At 37.5% G+C, this 16,210-nt stretch overlaps 2 protein-coding genes across 2 annotated transcripts; both read left to right on the forward strand.

The window, feature by feature from the left end:
• The first annotated feature begins 838 nt into the window (after window positions 1-838).
• Window positions 839-4,372, forward strand: LOC145631721 (putative NADH dehydrogenase [ubiquinone] 1 alpha subcomplex subunit 12). Its single transcript, XM_081683879.1, has 5 exons — window positions 839-990; window positions 1,208-1,234; window positions 2,849-2,937; window positions 3,761-3,870; window positions 3,965-4,372. Exons 1-5 carry the CDS (start codon window positions 902-904, stop codon window positions 4,118-4,120), a joined length of 471 nt encoding a protein of 156 aa, XP_081540005.1. The 5' UTR covers window positions 839-901; the 3' UTR covers window positions 4,121-4,372.
• A 1,294-nt stretch (window positions 4,373-5,666) lies between these two features.
• Window positions 5,667-11,896, forward strand: LOC145630251 (D-xylose-proton symporter-like 2). Its single transcript, XM_081682507.1, has 14 exons — window positions 5,667-5,824; window positions 6,012-6,106; window positions 7,185-7,263; window positions 8,332-8,391; window positions 8,513-8,579; window positions 8,671-8,795; window positions 9,194-9,295; window positions 9,428-9,796; window positions 9,880-9,927; window positions 10,024-10,086; window positions 10,359-10,439; window positions 10,640-10,738; window positions 11,233-11,370; window positions 11,533-11,896. Exons 1-14 carry the CDS (start codon window positions 5,771-5,773, stop codon window positions 11,662-11,664), a joined length of 1,512 nt encoding a protein of 503 aa, XP_081538633.1. The 5' UTR covers window positions 5,667-5,770; the 3' UTR covers window positions 11,665-11,896.
• The last annotated feature ends 4,314 nt before the right edge of the window (window positions 11,897-16,210 follow it).

Genomic DNA, 16,210 nt, shown 5'->3' on the forward strand with positions numbered 1-16,210 from the left:
CTTTTTTTTTTTTTTTTTTTTTTACTTATATATTTCAATTCCCCATCTCTTCCTCTCAGTCATAAATTACAAATCAAGAGAATTAGCAGTGAAAAGAGATTGAGCATGTCTCCATTATTTAGAAATCACACAATCTACAATCGATTCATTGTTACATCCATACATCCTCCTAAATGAACACATGTCCTAGAATATCAAACTCAAGAGTATCATTATCAGAAACCAAACAACAAACTTTGTGATAATAATAACATAGTATACAACGATTCTTTCCTTAATAGTTGTTTGATAATTTTGAAGGTAGGTTTAGTTTTAAAATAAGAGAATTAGCAAACTTAGTCAAAACTCATTTGTTATTTTTTTAAAAAAGGTAAAACAAAGTAAAAGATGTAAATAATCAACCAGTTCATGTTTATGAACATCTTATTTAAGTTCATTTTAAACTCTGTTTTTGTTCATTTAAAATCTTTAACCATTTAAAAGCTATGTCATAATTTTTGCATCTCTCTTACAAAAATCTGTAACCACTAAAAGCTACCCAAAGTCTCATACCATTATATTGTTAAACATTTTTTTTTTCTAATTAAGTAGTGATTTAACTTGGTCAAACCATTGAAACTTAATGCCGAACACGGGTTTAAGCTTGTTCAAGCTTGAGCATAAACGAGCAAGTTCGTAATATTTTATTTATAGAACTATTTAAAAAAAAAAAAAAAAAAAACGAAAATTCAATTCAAAATGACAAAAAAAAAAAAAAAAAAACTCCAATGTAAAATTTTGGGCCTAGACTGCTAGAATTATTGGGCCCAAATTACAAAATGGGTCAAACATTTTTGTTGAGATAAAAAATAGACGAAAAGAGGGAAATAGGAGGAGTCAGTGGTGAGGAGAGAGAAAATCAATGGCGTCGATTGTGAGGAACACCTTCAAGGCGATCAAGGAGAAGGGTTTGGGCAACTTCCTTCGCGAGCTCAGAGAAGAAGGTTATCTGTAAGTCATTATTTTCACATTATTATTTCATCAATCAATTGATAAATTTCAAGAAATTTGTTGTTGAATTTACAATCAAATTAGGGTTATTGGATCTCATTTCATTTCTTTTCTATTGAAAATTGAACGAGTTTTAATCAAATTGACGCCGAAATTATATTAATTGGTGATTTTTTACTTAATTTTAAAAACAATTTTCTGATTTTGATGTTTTCAGGAGATGTCTACCGGACGGCAACCTTCTGTAAGTGTTTTTTTTTTATTTTTTATTTTTTTTATTTTTTATTTTTATTCACGAATTTTATAGCATAATGAAGTAGAATTTATTTTGATTTATTGTAATTTGTAACATTTGATGTTAGAAAAGGTTGAATCTTATGAACTTGATGCTGCAATTTTTTTCGTTAAATTTTTAATTTGTTGCTATGAGCTGCCGAAAATTGATCTGATTTGAGTTGACTTGAACCAAATAACCAACTGATTGACCTGACTTGACTTCGAATCACTTGAAACTGACCCGAACTCCCGATTTGATACCTCTATATTACTAGCAGCTTTGGAGGACAGATTGAATTATTGCATATATACTCTAAATCTCTAATGGCTTGAGTGTTCTTGTTGTTGTAGATATTGACATTTACAAATTACGAGTATAAGCTTAATATTCCTTCCTAATGTCATGTTGCGTGGTTTGATGATTTGGCTTTGGATTAACATGTTTTTGGTAGTAAATCATGAATATATTTTGAACTGGTTTTGTTTGGCTCGATGTTGTCCCCCTTTTTTTTTTTTTTTTTTTTCTGAAGAGAGAACCATTTTATACTTTGAATTGGCTAATACGTCGTACATTTTATATTTTATTCCATACCATGAAGGGTTGGATTCAATGGAGTTTTTGCAAGATGGGGTTGTAGTGCTTAGATGCTAGAAAAGTAAGAATTGGTTTCAACCTCAAATCCTTTTTACAGATTAAAGAACCATGGACTTGTTTGTGACTCGTGAGGCACATTAGGGCCCTGTTTGGTTTGATGTAAAATGTTTTCATAGAAAATGAATTTTCCATTTTTTCCCATTTTCCTTTGTTTGGTTTGTTAAGGAGTGGAAAACAATTTTTCAAGGGTGGAAAATTCCATCCTTAATGATGGAAAACATTTTCCTTCTAAAAACAAGGGAAGCCACATTTTCCTCTCTCCTCCTTACCTCTTTTTTTACTTCCCTCTCATTCATCCTTACATTTCCACTCTTATTTTTTTTTTTTTCTTGGACTTTTCTTGTATGCAACCAAACAAAGGAAAACTAATTTGCAATTGTGTTTTTCCTTGAAAATATGTTTTCCATGAAAACTAATTTTCTATTGAAAATGTTTTACATTAAACCAAACGGGGCCTAGATAAGGGTTCTTTAGTTCTGCTTCCGTCCCACCTTTTGAGCTTCTTCGGTTGTATATATGGTTTGAGAATTAATTTGTGACAATTTGTCTTTTGGGTTGATACCATAATTTTTATACGGCCCCCAAGAAAATACTTTGCCTCATATTGTATGTATATAATTGAGGCTGTGCCAAGAAAATACTTTGCTTCATATTGTATGTATGTAATTGAGGCTGTGCTTATATTTGCAATAAACCTCAAATACTGCAGTTTGAACAATTAGTTTTTTTATTCATGTATTTTTTATAACCTGAGTATATAACTGACAGTGATAACAGTTACTTTTCTGTATTAAGTTAATCTCATCTCTGTGTTTGGGCTGATAAAGATATGAAGCTTTAAAATGATATTTTGCTTGTTTTGGCCATGATTTGGCACTAGAAAGTTTGTTTATATAGCTAGTAAATCTTCCTTTTATATTTGTTCAGGCAAACCAAAATCCACAATATTGGGGCAAAGGTTGTGGGCGTTGATCAATTTGGAAATAAGTACTATGAGAATATGAATGTTCAATATGGTTAGTCCTTTCTGTTCTCCTATTTGCTGCCACCCTCTCTCCTTGCTTGTGCTCTGTCAAACTCACTATTGACTTATTGAGTGTATCATTTGGTTTTCTCTTAATTATTCACCTAGAGGTGTTGACATGGTTTTTTTATTTTATTTTATTTTTTAATTTTTAGAGCTGCATTTTGACAAGTTTAATTATATTAAATTAGGAGTTATTTTTTCCTCAAAAAAAAAAAAAAAAAAGAGTTATTTGAGAGTGTATCATGTTGAATTTATTGCTTCCAAATGATGTATACTGTATAATCTGACTATGTGTTACTACATTGTATGCATCGTTCAGCTGTCTGAAAAAGCCAAAAATTTGCAATTCAGTAATCTTTCTGAAGAGCCAGTTGACTCAGCACTGCACTATGTCTAAATTATCCTTAATGAATTATGAATTTCACAAAAATTATGAATTATGAAGAGCCAGTTGACTCAGTACTATTAACAAAAATTGTTTACTCTGTGCAATTCATAAAAAAGTTCAAGGTGAACTAAAGCAACAAGGTCCTACTGTGCCTTGGACGCACCTTGGGCGTGCTTTAGTGTGCCTCTTGAATTGAGGCACAGGGTGTAAACAATTTAAAAATTCACAGAAGTGCACCTCATATGCGCCTTGTGCGCACCTCAGGATGGTTTCTCATGTTATGAATTTCACAATACACATGTATTCCAAGCCATAATCATGGCAAACTCATGTCTCTTGTACTGTCACGAGTGTCACTAGATTCTGATGATGGTTGTTTATGGGATTTCATATAGGAACGAGTGTAAATTTTCTTGTTTTGCAGGAAGACACAGGTGGGTAGAATATGCAAGTAAAAACCGCTATAATGCTTCCCAAGTGCCACCAGAATGGCATGGCTGGCTTCACTACATCACTGACCACACCGGGGATGAGGTTAGTCTGTGATCACGTGGAAGATATTTATTATTATGCCTGATGGTGTATGATGGTGCCATTATCTGACTGAATATTGATATATTTGTTGCAGATTCTTATGCTAAAGCCGAGCAGGTATGCCATTGACCACAAGGAGAACTTCACTGGAGAGGGTGATGAAAAAATTTACCACTCCAAAGGCCACACTCTCAATCCTGGGCAAAGGGACTGGACCAGGTACCAGTCATGGCAACCTGGCAAGAGCTAAACTATCTTCTTGTGCTCATTTTTGCTCGGCGAGGTTTTTTTCTCCTGTTAAGCTACCTCCTGTGATGAATAATACCCTGTTATGCTAGGTCTACTATGGTCAAATGTTTGTTGTAACTATAAGCATAAATCAGGCAAATTTGAAAACGCGGATAATTTTGTTGTTATTCTTTTGTTTTATAAGGCGATTAATTGTATGTGAACCTAGAGCCTTCTCTGTTTCAATTCCGTATTGCAATTTGTTACTCGTGATCATTGTTGGAGAATTTCTCAATGTAAACACCTGCATTTTGGCCAACTTGATTCTTTTTCCATGATCGAGAATATACTCAGTATCCCATGTCTTGCTATTAATGCATAAGCATTTTCAGTTAACATTATTAACGCTTATTTCCTTCATATTGAATTTTGGTTGGCCTGCTTCTATCTACTGAAGGATAATGAATGATGGAGTATTAAACCACGTTGCTTGGTTTAGTATCATACTTGTAAGCAACTTGGTGGCTGAATAATATACGTACTTAAAGTCTCTAAACAGAAGGATTATATCGATCTATTTATCTGTATAATTTATTTTTCTCCTTGGTAATTCTTTTTTTTTTTTTTTTTTTTTAAATTTATTACTACCTCCAGTCCAAGTTACTCGCAACTTTGGAATATTTTATATCTCACAAATAATACCCCAAAGTTGCGAGTAATTTGGACCGGAGGTAGTATTATTTTTTAATTTATAAATCCTTGCAAATTGGATTTGGTCCGTGTTTACAGGTTCATTGTACTAGTTTAGGGTTATTGACGGCAATACGAAAAGAAAGGTTAGGGGCGGTTATAATTGCATTGTACTAATGATACTCGTATACTAGAGTTGTGGTACGTATCCTATTGTGAAGGTAAAAATGAGTTCTTTTGTTTATGAACTCTTTTATGCTCAAATCATACAACAATGAGTCCATGAAGACATGATTGATTGCTACTACATCTATGATTTTTATTAAGAAACTTTACTTCCATCAAAGTGGCAGACGTGAAAAAGATCTTGTGGGTTGAGACAGATAGTGTCATTTAGGAGAAAATGAAAGATCAGTGTTAAAAAACATTATGATACTCGTAAGAAACTATGGAGTATATACATAATATAAAAAATTGACTTTAATGTTTAATCAAACCAAATTGACTTGACATATTGAAAAAATTCGACCAAAAATATTACTCATAGTATATGATATTATTAACTACTCCACACAAACTAATTTAACAACATATTTTTTTATTTGACCGAAAAAGCAAACCTCACACTTGAAAGTCGGAGAACTAGCTTACTTTAGCCATATTACTCATATTAAAAAAAAATGTATATATATATATATATATATATATATATATATATATATTTTGAAATAAAAATGTATATTTTTTTTAAAACAGAGAGTACTCTGGTTTGATCAAGAATCACACAATCCCAATCATTTTGAAATTTTGATTGGTAAATAAAAGGAAAAAAAAAAAGACCGGATAGAATTTTTTTTTTCCTCACGTGTCTCTAGAATCTAGATGACGCTTCTTAAAAATTAAAGTAAAAAAAAAAATAATATAAAAATGGCGGTTCTGCTATTGAAGAGCTGAAACCAACCCAAAGTTTTCCGTGCTAAAAATGGCTACCGCTACCTCCGATCACCAACAACCATTTCTTTCTTCTTTTGGAAAGGTAATTTTTCATTTTTTCAAACTTTTTTCGCATCTCATTTTTCTTTAAATTGCTTGATCATTTTTCAATTTTACTCATTTTTTAGTTCTTGATCGGCTATTAATTTTGTTAATTTAACTGTTTTTTTAAAAAAAATTGGAATTAAATTTAATTTCGTAATTGTTTGATTTGAGTTTTGTTTTTTCAGACTTCAGATGAATTTGATGGTGATGCAGAACATCAATCTCTCTCTAATGGAGGTCATCCTAATGAGGAATTCTCGATCATGTCCTGCATTTTACCGTAAGTGAATTCAATTTCATTTTTATTTATTGGTCCGAATGAGCTACGAGTGATTTACAGATTATAAATGGGGAGCGGAATTTAAACATGCGAGTTATCGTACATATATAGAAGCTTAGCTCTGTAAATTAGTAAAAAAACTTGATCATGAAATTGTAGTTCCATGAATTTTTCAATTAACATGATATTTTCTTTGTTAAACACTATATGTAATCATATATGCCTGAAAGACAATAAATTGACTTTCAATGGAACTTCATTAATAACTAACTTGACTATCAATGTAACTTCATTCTAACAAAATTGCCCAAAAGGGTAGTTTCATTATCTGTTGAGCCCATGAGAAAACCCACGTGTGAGTGGTGTGTTGTCCCACATTAATTGAGTGTATAACACTATAAGTGAGAGTTTGTATTGGGATGTGCATCTTGCATTGAAGAAAGAAGATAATTGTGTCTACTTTATAAGGCTAAGGGGCTACTCCCCTCATTGCCATGGTTTTGAGGTGGAACCTAGTAGGTCGTATAAAGTGGACAGTTGTGACGGGTGTGGCCCAGACCCGTTTATCATTATCAATTTTGCTTTTGGTTGACAAAATTGTGAGATAAATGATTGATGAATCTAGATTGTTGTAGTTTAAAAGGTGGTGATATGTTGATAAGGTGTCATACAAGGTTGTTTTTGATATTAGTTAAATATTTTAAGGCGGTTTGTATTCAAATCGTGTAATTTGTGATTGGTTTCTTGGAAAAATGTGTCACCAAAGATAACCACAATTGCAATTAGACACTTAAATTTGAACGGTGGGAGATGTGCTGCTGAGTGTTAGAGGCCTTAGAGCTTTACTTTTTAACCCTTTTTTATGTAGGATGTGTGATGGTTCTTAGTTAGAGCTTTTCCTTAGCTTGTTTATGGGCTATTTATGCGGATTGCTGTGGCTCTGGCTCTGGCTCATGATGCTGCTTTGAGTACTTGTCGTGCAAAATATGCTCACAAACTTTGTTGTGCTGGTTATCTTTGCTAACTTGATGCTCCTATAGTGCAAATATGGTGAAATGTGTTCCTTTTGTTTTTACAGCTTTTTATTCCCTGCTCTTGGAGGACTACTTTTTGGATATGATATTGGTGCTACATCATCTGCCACGATTTCAATTAAGGTACGAGTGCGATTTGATATTTTTGTTATGAACATAACTTTTTTGCCGATCTGCATTTATCTTATAAATCGGCATTTTATGACTTATGCTTATTTCAATATTGAATTTCTAGCTTTTATAAATCTATTTCATCTCTCTTTCCTTATAATTCTGAAAATCACACCAGATTACATTTCCTTAGTAGAACTAGATTAGCTTCATTTTAGGAAATCTGCATGTCTGCTGTGCATTTCTTGTTGATTTGTATTATAGTTCTTATGCCTGAAAGACAATAAATTTGTCTTCTTTGGTCAAGTTGATATGGAGTACATTTCGTTTAACTTTTAGTATACTGATATCAATCATTTTTTTATCCTCGTACCTTAAATGTAATTTCATGTCACTGTTTGGTTGAGGTTTGTGATGCTTAAAGTCTTAGCATCTCACCTTGGTGGGTAGCAGGATGTCTCACTGGCTTAAGGGGCTTAACTTCTGCCTTAAGTAATAAAATTATATCTCTCAAGCCTATGTAGCGGTCCAAGTTGGCAACTTTGTAAAGTATCTACATTTTTGTTTTTAAAAAAAGCTTAGTTCTTTTGTGGATATTACTTGTATCACTTGATTAGTATGTTGGGAAAAATTAAATATTTATCTACACGATGTTACACACTGTTCTTTATTTATCTGTATATGGTTTTGTTTTAAAAGGGCCGTTTTTGAGATTTGATAAGCCAAATATGTTAGAATATAGTTCTTGTGCATGTTATATGAGGTTATATTTATATGGCTTCCATTTGAATTCTGGCCAATACAGACTCTCTGTACAGTCGAAACTGTGAATTTATGAGGTTCTGGAGTGGGCTTATAAAATTATGAAGCTATCTATACTATTACATGCTGAGATACTCTCTTGACGTGTACTTGGACGTTATTTCATAGTTTTTGTACGGCTTGTGAAGTATATACTTCTTTTGGAGTTTTGGTGGTGTTGACATTTCGTACACAGTAGAGAATGATATATACTCTTAATTGGAATTTGGACAAAAGAAATATTGGTTCGGTCACTAATTCATCTCGCTTCTTTTGCAGTCACCAACTCTGAGCGGAACTACATGGTATGACTTAACTTCCGTTGAAGTTGGCCTTATTGTGAGTCTTCTGTTTTTCCAGTTCATTATGCTGAGACAATTTGCCAACTCTTTATAAAGATATGCTTCGTATTATACAAATAAAGCAACATTTTAATTAATATGGCCTTTGTCTTCTGCAGAGTAGTGGCTCATTGTATGGAGCTTTGATTGGTTCTGTCTTGGCCTTTAAAATTGCCGATATTATTGGTTTGTACTTTTGCATATGTTGACTAGCTGACAATTTTTTAGTTACTTTCCTGTCTTTTTATGTGAATTATTTTTTGCACATCCTTTATAGGTCGAAGGAGAGAGTTGATCACATCTGCCGTGCTCTATCTTGTCGGGGCTCTAATTACTGCAATAGGACCTAACTTTGCAATCTTGATGATAGGGCGCTTTATTTACGGCATTGGGATTGGATTGGTAATTATCTTAATAATTCTTCTTTCGCTTGAGTTTGCATTAGTGTTATGATTCTTGCCATGCTCACTGATAATTTATGTGCATATTCACAACAGTTATACTTTCACTCACCATAAGTTCCTGTCCTCTGCTCATAACATTCGTATGCACCTGTTGTGTCTTACTGCAGTTCTATGTGTATATTTTCCTGTATTCCACTCCCAGAGTGTTTTTGTATGTTAGTAATTTTTTTTTTTTTTTGAGGAGTTAGGGGCAGCGTACCTGTTTTACTTTGCTGAATTAGGATCTAGCATCTTTAAAGATGTTATTAACTAAGTTTGCTGTAATGATGCAGTTCTTATGTAGTTATTTCTGTAAGTGTGCTCACTGCTGTACTATTATGCTATGTGCTATTGCAGGCAATGCATGCTGCGCCAATGTACATTTCTGAGACTGCTCCATCTCATTTAAGAGGCAGAGTAATCTCTCTTAAAGAGTTTTTTATAATTATCGGCATGGTTGTAAGTGTTCAGCTCCATTACCTTTGTTATTGGCTAGTTTGAGACTTTTAAGGACATCAAGAATCCTTCTCAACAAGACAACTTGATCCTCAATGCTCCTCAATTTCATGAAATTTTGCTTGATATGTGCAGCTTGGCTATCTCATTGGGAGCCTTCTAGTGGATGTCATTTCTGGTTGGCGCTATATGTATGGCTTGAGCTCTCCTATATCAGTTATAATGGCAATTGGGATGTGGTGGCTGCCAGATTCTCCTAGATGGCTACTTTTTTGTGCTATACAAGGAAAAGGAAACATGCAGGATTTAAGGGAGAATGCCATTCATTGCATGTGCCGTCTTAGAGGGCCTGCTGTCAGTGCTACAGCTGCCCAGCAAGTGGATGATATCATGGATGAACTTTCTCTTTCAGGTGAACTGAATGACATCTCTACAATGGAAATGTTTAGAGGAAAATACTTGAAGGCACTGTTTATTGGTTGCGGTTTAGTCTTATTCCAACAGGTAGCATCTCTCTGTTTGGGTTGTAATACATGAACCTGTTAAAACATCATCAGTCTGACACATCTTATCCTCATACTTCATAGATTACAGGTCAACCAAGTGTGCTGTACTATGCTGCCTCTATCTTTCAGGCAAGATGTTTGAGCCGAATTATTATTTTTATCGACATTGATGACCTAGTCTCCTCTTAGGGGATTTCATGTTACTTTCTAACTTTTATACAACAGACTGCAGGATTTTCTGCCGCATCTGATGCGACAAGGGTCTCAATTCTGCTTGGCTTGGTTAAGGTATATCTTTTTCAATATCGATACAGAAGCATGTCTTCCTTATAGGATTGTGACTGTACATGTCTTATTACTTGGAAATATTCTTCAGTATAATCTATTATTTTATCATTTGGAAAAAATTACTAGCCAGCCTTGCACTCTAGCGGTCTAGCTACATAGGTTAATTGAAAAGGATGGTTTGCATTTGTAAAGTAGTGTTTTTTGACTTATTTCTTCTTATAGTGCATGTCATGTAACTAGTCCTTTGAGCTTATGTGGCTTATTGATTGCAGCTGGTAATGACTGGAGTTGCCGTTTTGTTTGTTGATAAATTTGGGAGAAGACCCTTACTACTTGGTGGTGTGTCTGGGATGGTAATCTTTTGCTCCTCCTTCCTAGTCTCTCTCTCTCTCTGGATTTATGCACATATGCTGTGCTTTTATGTTTTGAAATGCAATCTAATAGCAAATTGATGCCTATTAATACTGAAGTACAAGTCCACAGGACAGCATAATTGTAAACAAGATGAACTTATTAGCTATGATTTCCTAAAATTTTAGTGTTCATGTGGCAGGTCATCTCTTTATTGTTCCTTGGAGCTTATTACACATTCCTTGGTGATGCTCCGGCCATCGCTGTCATTGGTCTCCTTCTTTATGTTGGTTGTTATCAGGTATGGCCAAATATTAATCTTGCATTTTAAGTTCAAATACTGTATTTACAAATAACTGAATCCCTGCATTACAGTGTCCTGATTTATATATTTAAACACATATAGGGTTTATAGGGCAATTACTAAGGAGTACAAATTGTGTACTGTGGTTTACTATCCGATAAAAAGAATTTCATAATCCTTACTGATCTTACCCGAGTTTGCAAATTCCAAGTTTTGTCTGAACTTTTTCCTTAATTTGCATTTTACTCTAGATACTTTAATATATGCTTCCTTCAGGTTCTAATTTCTAAGGTTAGCTGCCTGGTATCATCTCTTTATAGATGTGAGGATAATATTTGGGTCAAATCATCCACTGAACTGTGTTATTGATTTTATGTTGCACACTGTAATATAACACGGTGGATTAAATAATGGTTGAGACTTGAGTGCACATTCAACAGCTTCATGTTCCCCCCACCCCCACTCAGAGATTAATGTGCTACATTTTGCAGTTATCGTTTGGTCCGATTGGCTGGTTGCTGATGTCAGAAATTTTCCCCTTGCGCATGAGAGGAAGAGGAGTGAGTTTAGCTGTGCTCGTGAATTTTGGTGCAAATGCTCTTGTTGCTTTTGCATTTTCTCCCTTGAAGGTATCTCCTACAATCACTATTCTTTGATGCTCCAAATACTGATCTTTGTAAAATTGAAAAACAGCCTGAAGTTAATTCATGTTCTCTTTTCTAAGTTTTACATATTATTGGATATGGAGGAAGAAGAGGAGGATAGACCTTTGACCTGTTTTCTTATCACAGGATCTCATTGGAGCTGCAAATTTGTTCTTTCTGTTTGGTGGCATAACTTTCCTCTCTCTCATATTCATATTTTTTGCAATACCGGAGACCAAGGGGCTGACACTCGAGGAAATTGAGGCCAATCTGTTGTAACTTCTTTCAGCTATTACCTTGAAGTTGAAACTACCGTACTGGTGAATTAGTCTGAGCAAATTGGTGGCAATGCCGTTTTCAATGGTGCAGTGTAACGTAGGATCAAACTGTTAGGAAGATATTCCTTGCCTTTGTCATTGATTTGCAACGTATAAATACAATTGGTATCCTAGGTAATTACAATCTAGGAAATAATATATACTCTAGGGAATACTATACAAACATTAATGAAGCAACCTAGGGAAATATATATACATTGTATCTAACAATACATTGTATCTAATACACCCCCGTAGTCAAAGCGGGAGGTAACCGAACGCTGAGGCTATCACGAAAGTCTTCAAACAAAATCTGTGGCAGCCCTTTGGTAAAAATATCGGCTATTTGGTAACGAGAGGGAATGTGAAGGACGCGAACTTGACCCCGAGTTACCTTTTCACGAACGAAGTGGATATCCATTTCAATGTGTTTAGTGCGTTGGTGCTGGACGGGATTACCGGTGAGGTATACCGCACTTACATTATCACAATAAACCACCGTTGCTTTCTTGATCGGGAGACGGAGTTCAAGAAGGAGGTTGCGAAGCCAGCAGGACTCGGCAACCACGTTAGCCACCCCACGGTACTCGGCTTCAGCACTTGATCGAGACAATGTGGGCTGCCGTTTGGCCGACCAAGAAATTAAGTTGTCGCCAAGGAAAACGCAATAGCCCGAGGTGGAGCGACGTGTGTCTGGGCAGCCACCCCAGTCAGCGTCGGTGTAGGACAGCAGCCCTGAGAGAGAGGAGGAGTACAAGTGGAGGCCGAGCTTCAAAGTACCCTGTATGTACCGTAATATGCGACGAAGAGCTTGCATATGTTCCTTGCGTGGGTCATGCATGAAAAGGCACACTTGTTGGACAGCATATGAGATATCGGGCCGTGTGAAAGTTAAGTATTGTAGAGCACCCGCCAAGCTTCTATAAAGAGTTGGGTCCTCGGTTGGGGGACCGGAATTTGCACTCAACTTTGCCTTGGTGTCGACCGGGGTGGTAGATGGCTTGCATGAAGACATATTTGCCCGAGCTATGATGTCTTTAGCATAGGCTTGTTGAGAAAGAAATAAGCCTTTGCTATGATGTATGACCGAAATGCCAAGGAAGGAGCTAATCTTGCCAAGGTCCTTCATTGCAAACTCCGAATTTAATTTTGACATAATGGACTTGCGGAGAGTGTCGGAAGAGGCCGTGAGGATTATGTCATCAACATAAAGGAGAATGTATGCCACTTGTTTGCCATGACTATAGATGAAAAGAGAGTGGTCGGATTTGCTATGAATAAACCCGAGAGTGGACACAAAGGTGGCAAATCGGTGGTACCATGCTCGTGGAGCTTGTTTGAGACCATAGAGAGCCTTGTTGAGGAGACAAACATGACCCGGTTTATTTTTATCACGAAAACCGGGTGGTTGGTGAATGTAGACGGTCTCTTCAATATCACCATTTAAGAATGCATTTTTCACGTCCATTTGATGAATAGACCAAGATTTTGAGAGGGCAATGCTGAGAACGGTGCGAATAGTTGCCGGTTTGACCACCGGGCTAAAAGTTTCATCACAATCAACTCCAACCTGTTGGTTCCTGCCATTAACAACAAGACGGGCTTTATGCCGCTCAAAAACACCGTTAGCATCTTTCTTGTGGCGATAAAGCCACATACAAGGAATAATATTCGCATCATGAGGACGAGGAACTAACTCCCACGTCTTATTATTAATTAGAGCATTGTATTCCTCAAGCATGGCATTTTTCCAATTAGGGTCTCCAAGTGCTTTGATAGGATTAGTGGGGAGAGGAGAAGGAGTAGCAGCAGTGTGGAGATTGAAGTGTCGTTTGGGCTTAAATATCCCATGTGAGCTTCTAGTGGCCATTTGAGGAGAAAGAGATGGAGTGGGAGTTGGAGTGGGCTGAGTAATGGAGATGGGCCTTAGAGAAGGAGCATCATCATGGGGAAGAGGAGGGGAGACGGGCTGGGCCTCGTTTGTGGGAGAGTGAGGGAGCCGTGAGTGAGGTGAGAGAGGAGGAGAGTGGGCTTCGGGTGGGGGGAAATTTGGTTGGGCCGGGGCTTGTGTTTGGGCCGTGGGAGTGGGGTGGACTGCTGGTGGAGAATTTTGTGAGTGTAAGTGATGGAGAATTGTGGGGGAAAGACCATGTTCAAGAAATTCATATGTGTTGGCAGTGGGAGTGTGGATTTTTGAGAACGGGAATTGAGTCTCATCAAAAAGAACATGACGAGAGATGAATATTTTGTTGGTGGACATGTCATAGCATTTGTATCCGCGATGATTAGGAGGGTAACCCAAAAACACACAAGGGGTGGATCGTGCTTGGAGTTTATTGATAGTAGTAGAGGGGAAAAGTGGGTAGCAAAGGCACCCGAAAACTCTAAGATGTGAGTAAGAAGGATCTTTATGGTAGAGGATTTTTGTGGGGGAGTTGAGTCCAATGGTTTTAGAGGGGAGGATGTTATGTAAGTAGGTGGCCATTTGTAGAGCATGGTGCCAAAAGGAGGGAGGCATGGAAGAATGAGCAAGAAGAGTACGAACCATGTTGTTTATTGTTCGGATTTTTCTTTCGGCTTTCCCATTTTGGGAGGAGGTGTGGGGGCAAGAGAAGCGGAAGGTCATGCCATTTTGGTCACAAAAAGATCGGAATGGACCATTATCATATTCTCTACCATTGTCACATTGAAAACATTTAATCTCACGTTCAAATTGAGTTTTAGCATATGCACGAAATTGTAGAAAATATGAATGCACTTGAGATTTCTTGCATATAGGAAAAGTCCACAAAAAATTGCTAAAGTCATCCAAAAACAATACATAGTAAAGATGCCCTCCCGTACTTAATTTAGGAGAGGTCCAAAGGTCACTGTGAACAATGTCAAATGGCATAGATGTACTAGACATGGAAGAATAGAAGGGAAGTTTAACATGCTTTCCAAGAGGACAAGAAGTACATATGCTAGCATTAGAAATTTTATTACAATCCACAAAATTGTTCGCTTTTAAAGAGCGCAAAACATTAGTCCCGGGATGCCCTAGTCTATCATGCCAAAGAGAAGAAGAAATTGCAGCAAAAGTTGAAGGTGAAGGAGCTTGAGAGAGGGCGGTGGTGAGGGGATATAAGTCGCCGGAGCTATCACATCGCATAAGAGTTGTCCCCGTCGAAAGGTCCTTCACAGAAAAACCAAACGGGTCAAACTCAATAGAAACCCAATTATCACTAGTGAATTTTCTTACGGAAATCAGATTTTTGATTAATTTGGGTGCATGAAGAACATCATTGAGGGAAAAGGGAGGAAGGGGAGATGAAAGGGAAGCACAACCGACACCATTAATTGGAATACCATGCCCATTGCCAACAATAATATGACGTTGTTTGCTCAAATTAACATAAGACGAGAGAGTACCTTGGTTGGATGTCATGTGAGATGTGGCGCCGGTGTCCATGTACCACCCATCATCCGGTGGCGTGAGAGAGAGAGTATGCATTGCGCCATCAATATCAGTTGGAGCATAATTCACTGTTGAAGGAGCTTGGGCCGAAAATGCTTGTTGTTGTGGGCGTGGGCCAAGTATACCTTGCTGCCTGTTGCTTGGACCAGAAGAACGTGGCCAAGAGGTAGGATATGGGCAGGGGGGAATGGGCCATGGCTGCTGTTGGGTCCAAGGGTGTGAGTATTGCGGCCACTGAGCCCAAGGACCCCAGGGATGCCACGGCTGCTGGGTACGGTAGCCCTGCTGCTGGTGGCTGTTACCGTTGGACCCACCACGGTGCTGCCCCTGGTTGCTGTGGCGACCCTTGCCGCGGCCACCACCACCGCGGTTGCGTCCGCCGCGGTTGTTGTTGCTGCGATTGTTGCGATGATGATTGCGAGGATTGTCATGAGAGGAGGGAACCTCGTCTTGATATGAGTCGGAGTCAGTGGTGAGAAGGGCGGTGCCGGCAGCAATAGCTTCAGAGGCGGCCTGATTGGAGAGGCGGGATTCCTCAAGAACAAGCATTGATCGGGTTTTATAGAATGAAGGCAATGGCTCGGTTTGTTGGAGAATCGCAGCGACCCTATCAAACGATTTTGGAAGGCCGCGAATTATGGTGAGGATGAGTCGCTGGTTGTTTACCGGAGCATCAACATCGGCGAGTTGGTCAGAAATCATTTTCACATGTTGACAGTATGCAGAGACGTCGGAGAAATTTTTCATCTCGACGGAGGAGAGTTGCGCCTCTAATTGTACAGCCCGTGTACATTTGTTGTCCTGAAAAATGTCCTTCAATCTATCCCAGGCTTGTTTAGCCGTTGAATTTGGCTCAAGAATGGTGGTGAGGAGGTCGCGAGAGATAGTGCCATATATCCATTGAAGGACGATTGCATCAAGGCGAGTCCATAGAGCGGCGTCAATGGAGTCGTCTTTCTCATCAGGGGGGATTATGTGGTCAATGACCTCGTATGCGCGCGCTTGAACCTTGAACAATTCTGCCCACGAAGAGTATAATGGAGTTTTGCTC

The sequence above is a fragment of the Chenopodium album genome, chromosome 5, assembly GCF_948465745.1.
Source record: "Chenopodium album chromosome 5, dcCheAlbu1.1, whole genome shotgun sequence".
In the NCBI taxonomy this organism is placed as follows: domain Eukaryota; kingdom Viridiplantae; phylum Streptophyta; class Magnoliopsida; order Caryophyllales; family Amaranthaceae; genus Chenopodium; species Chenopodium album.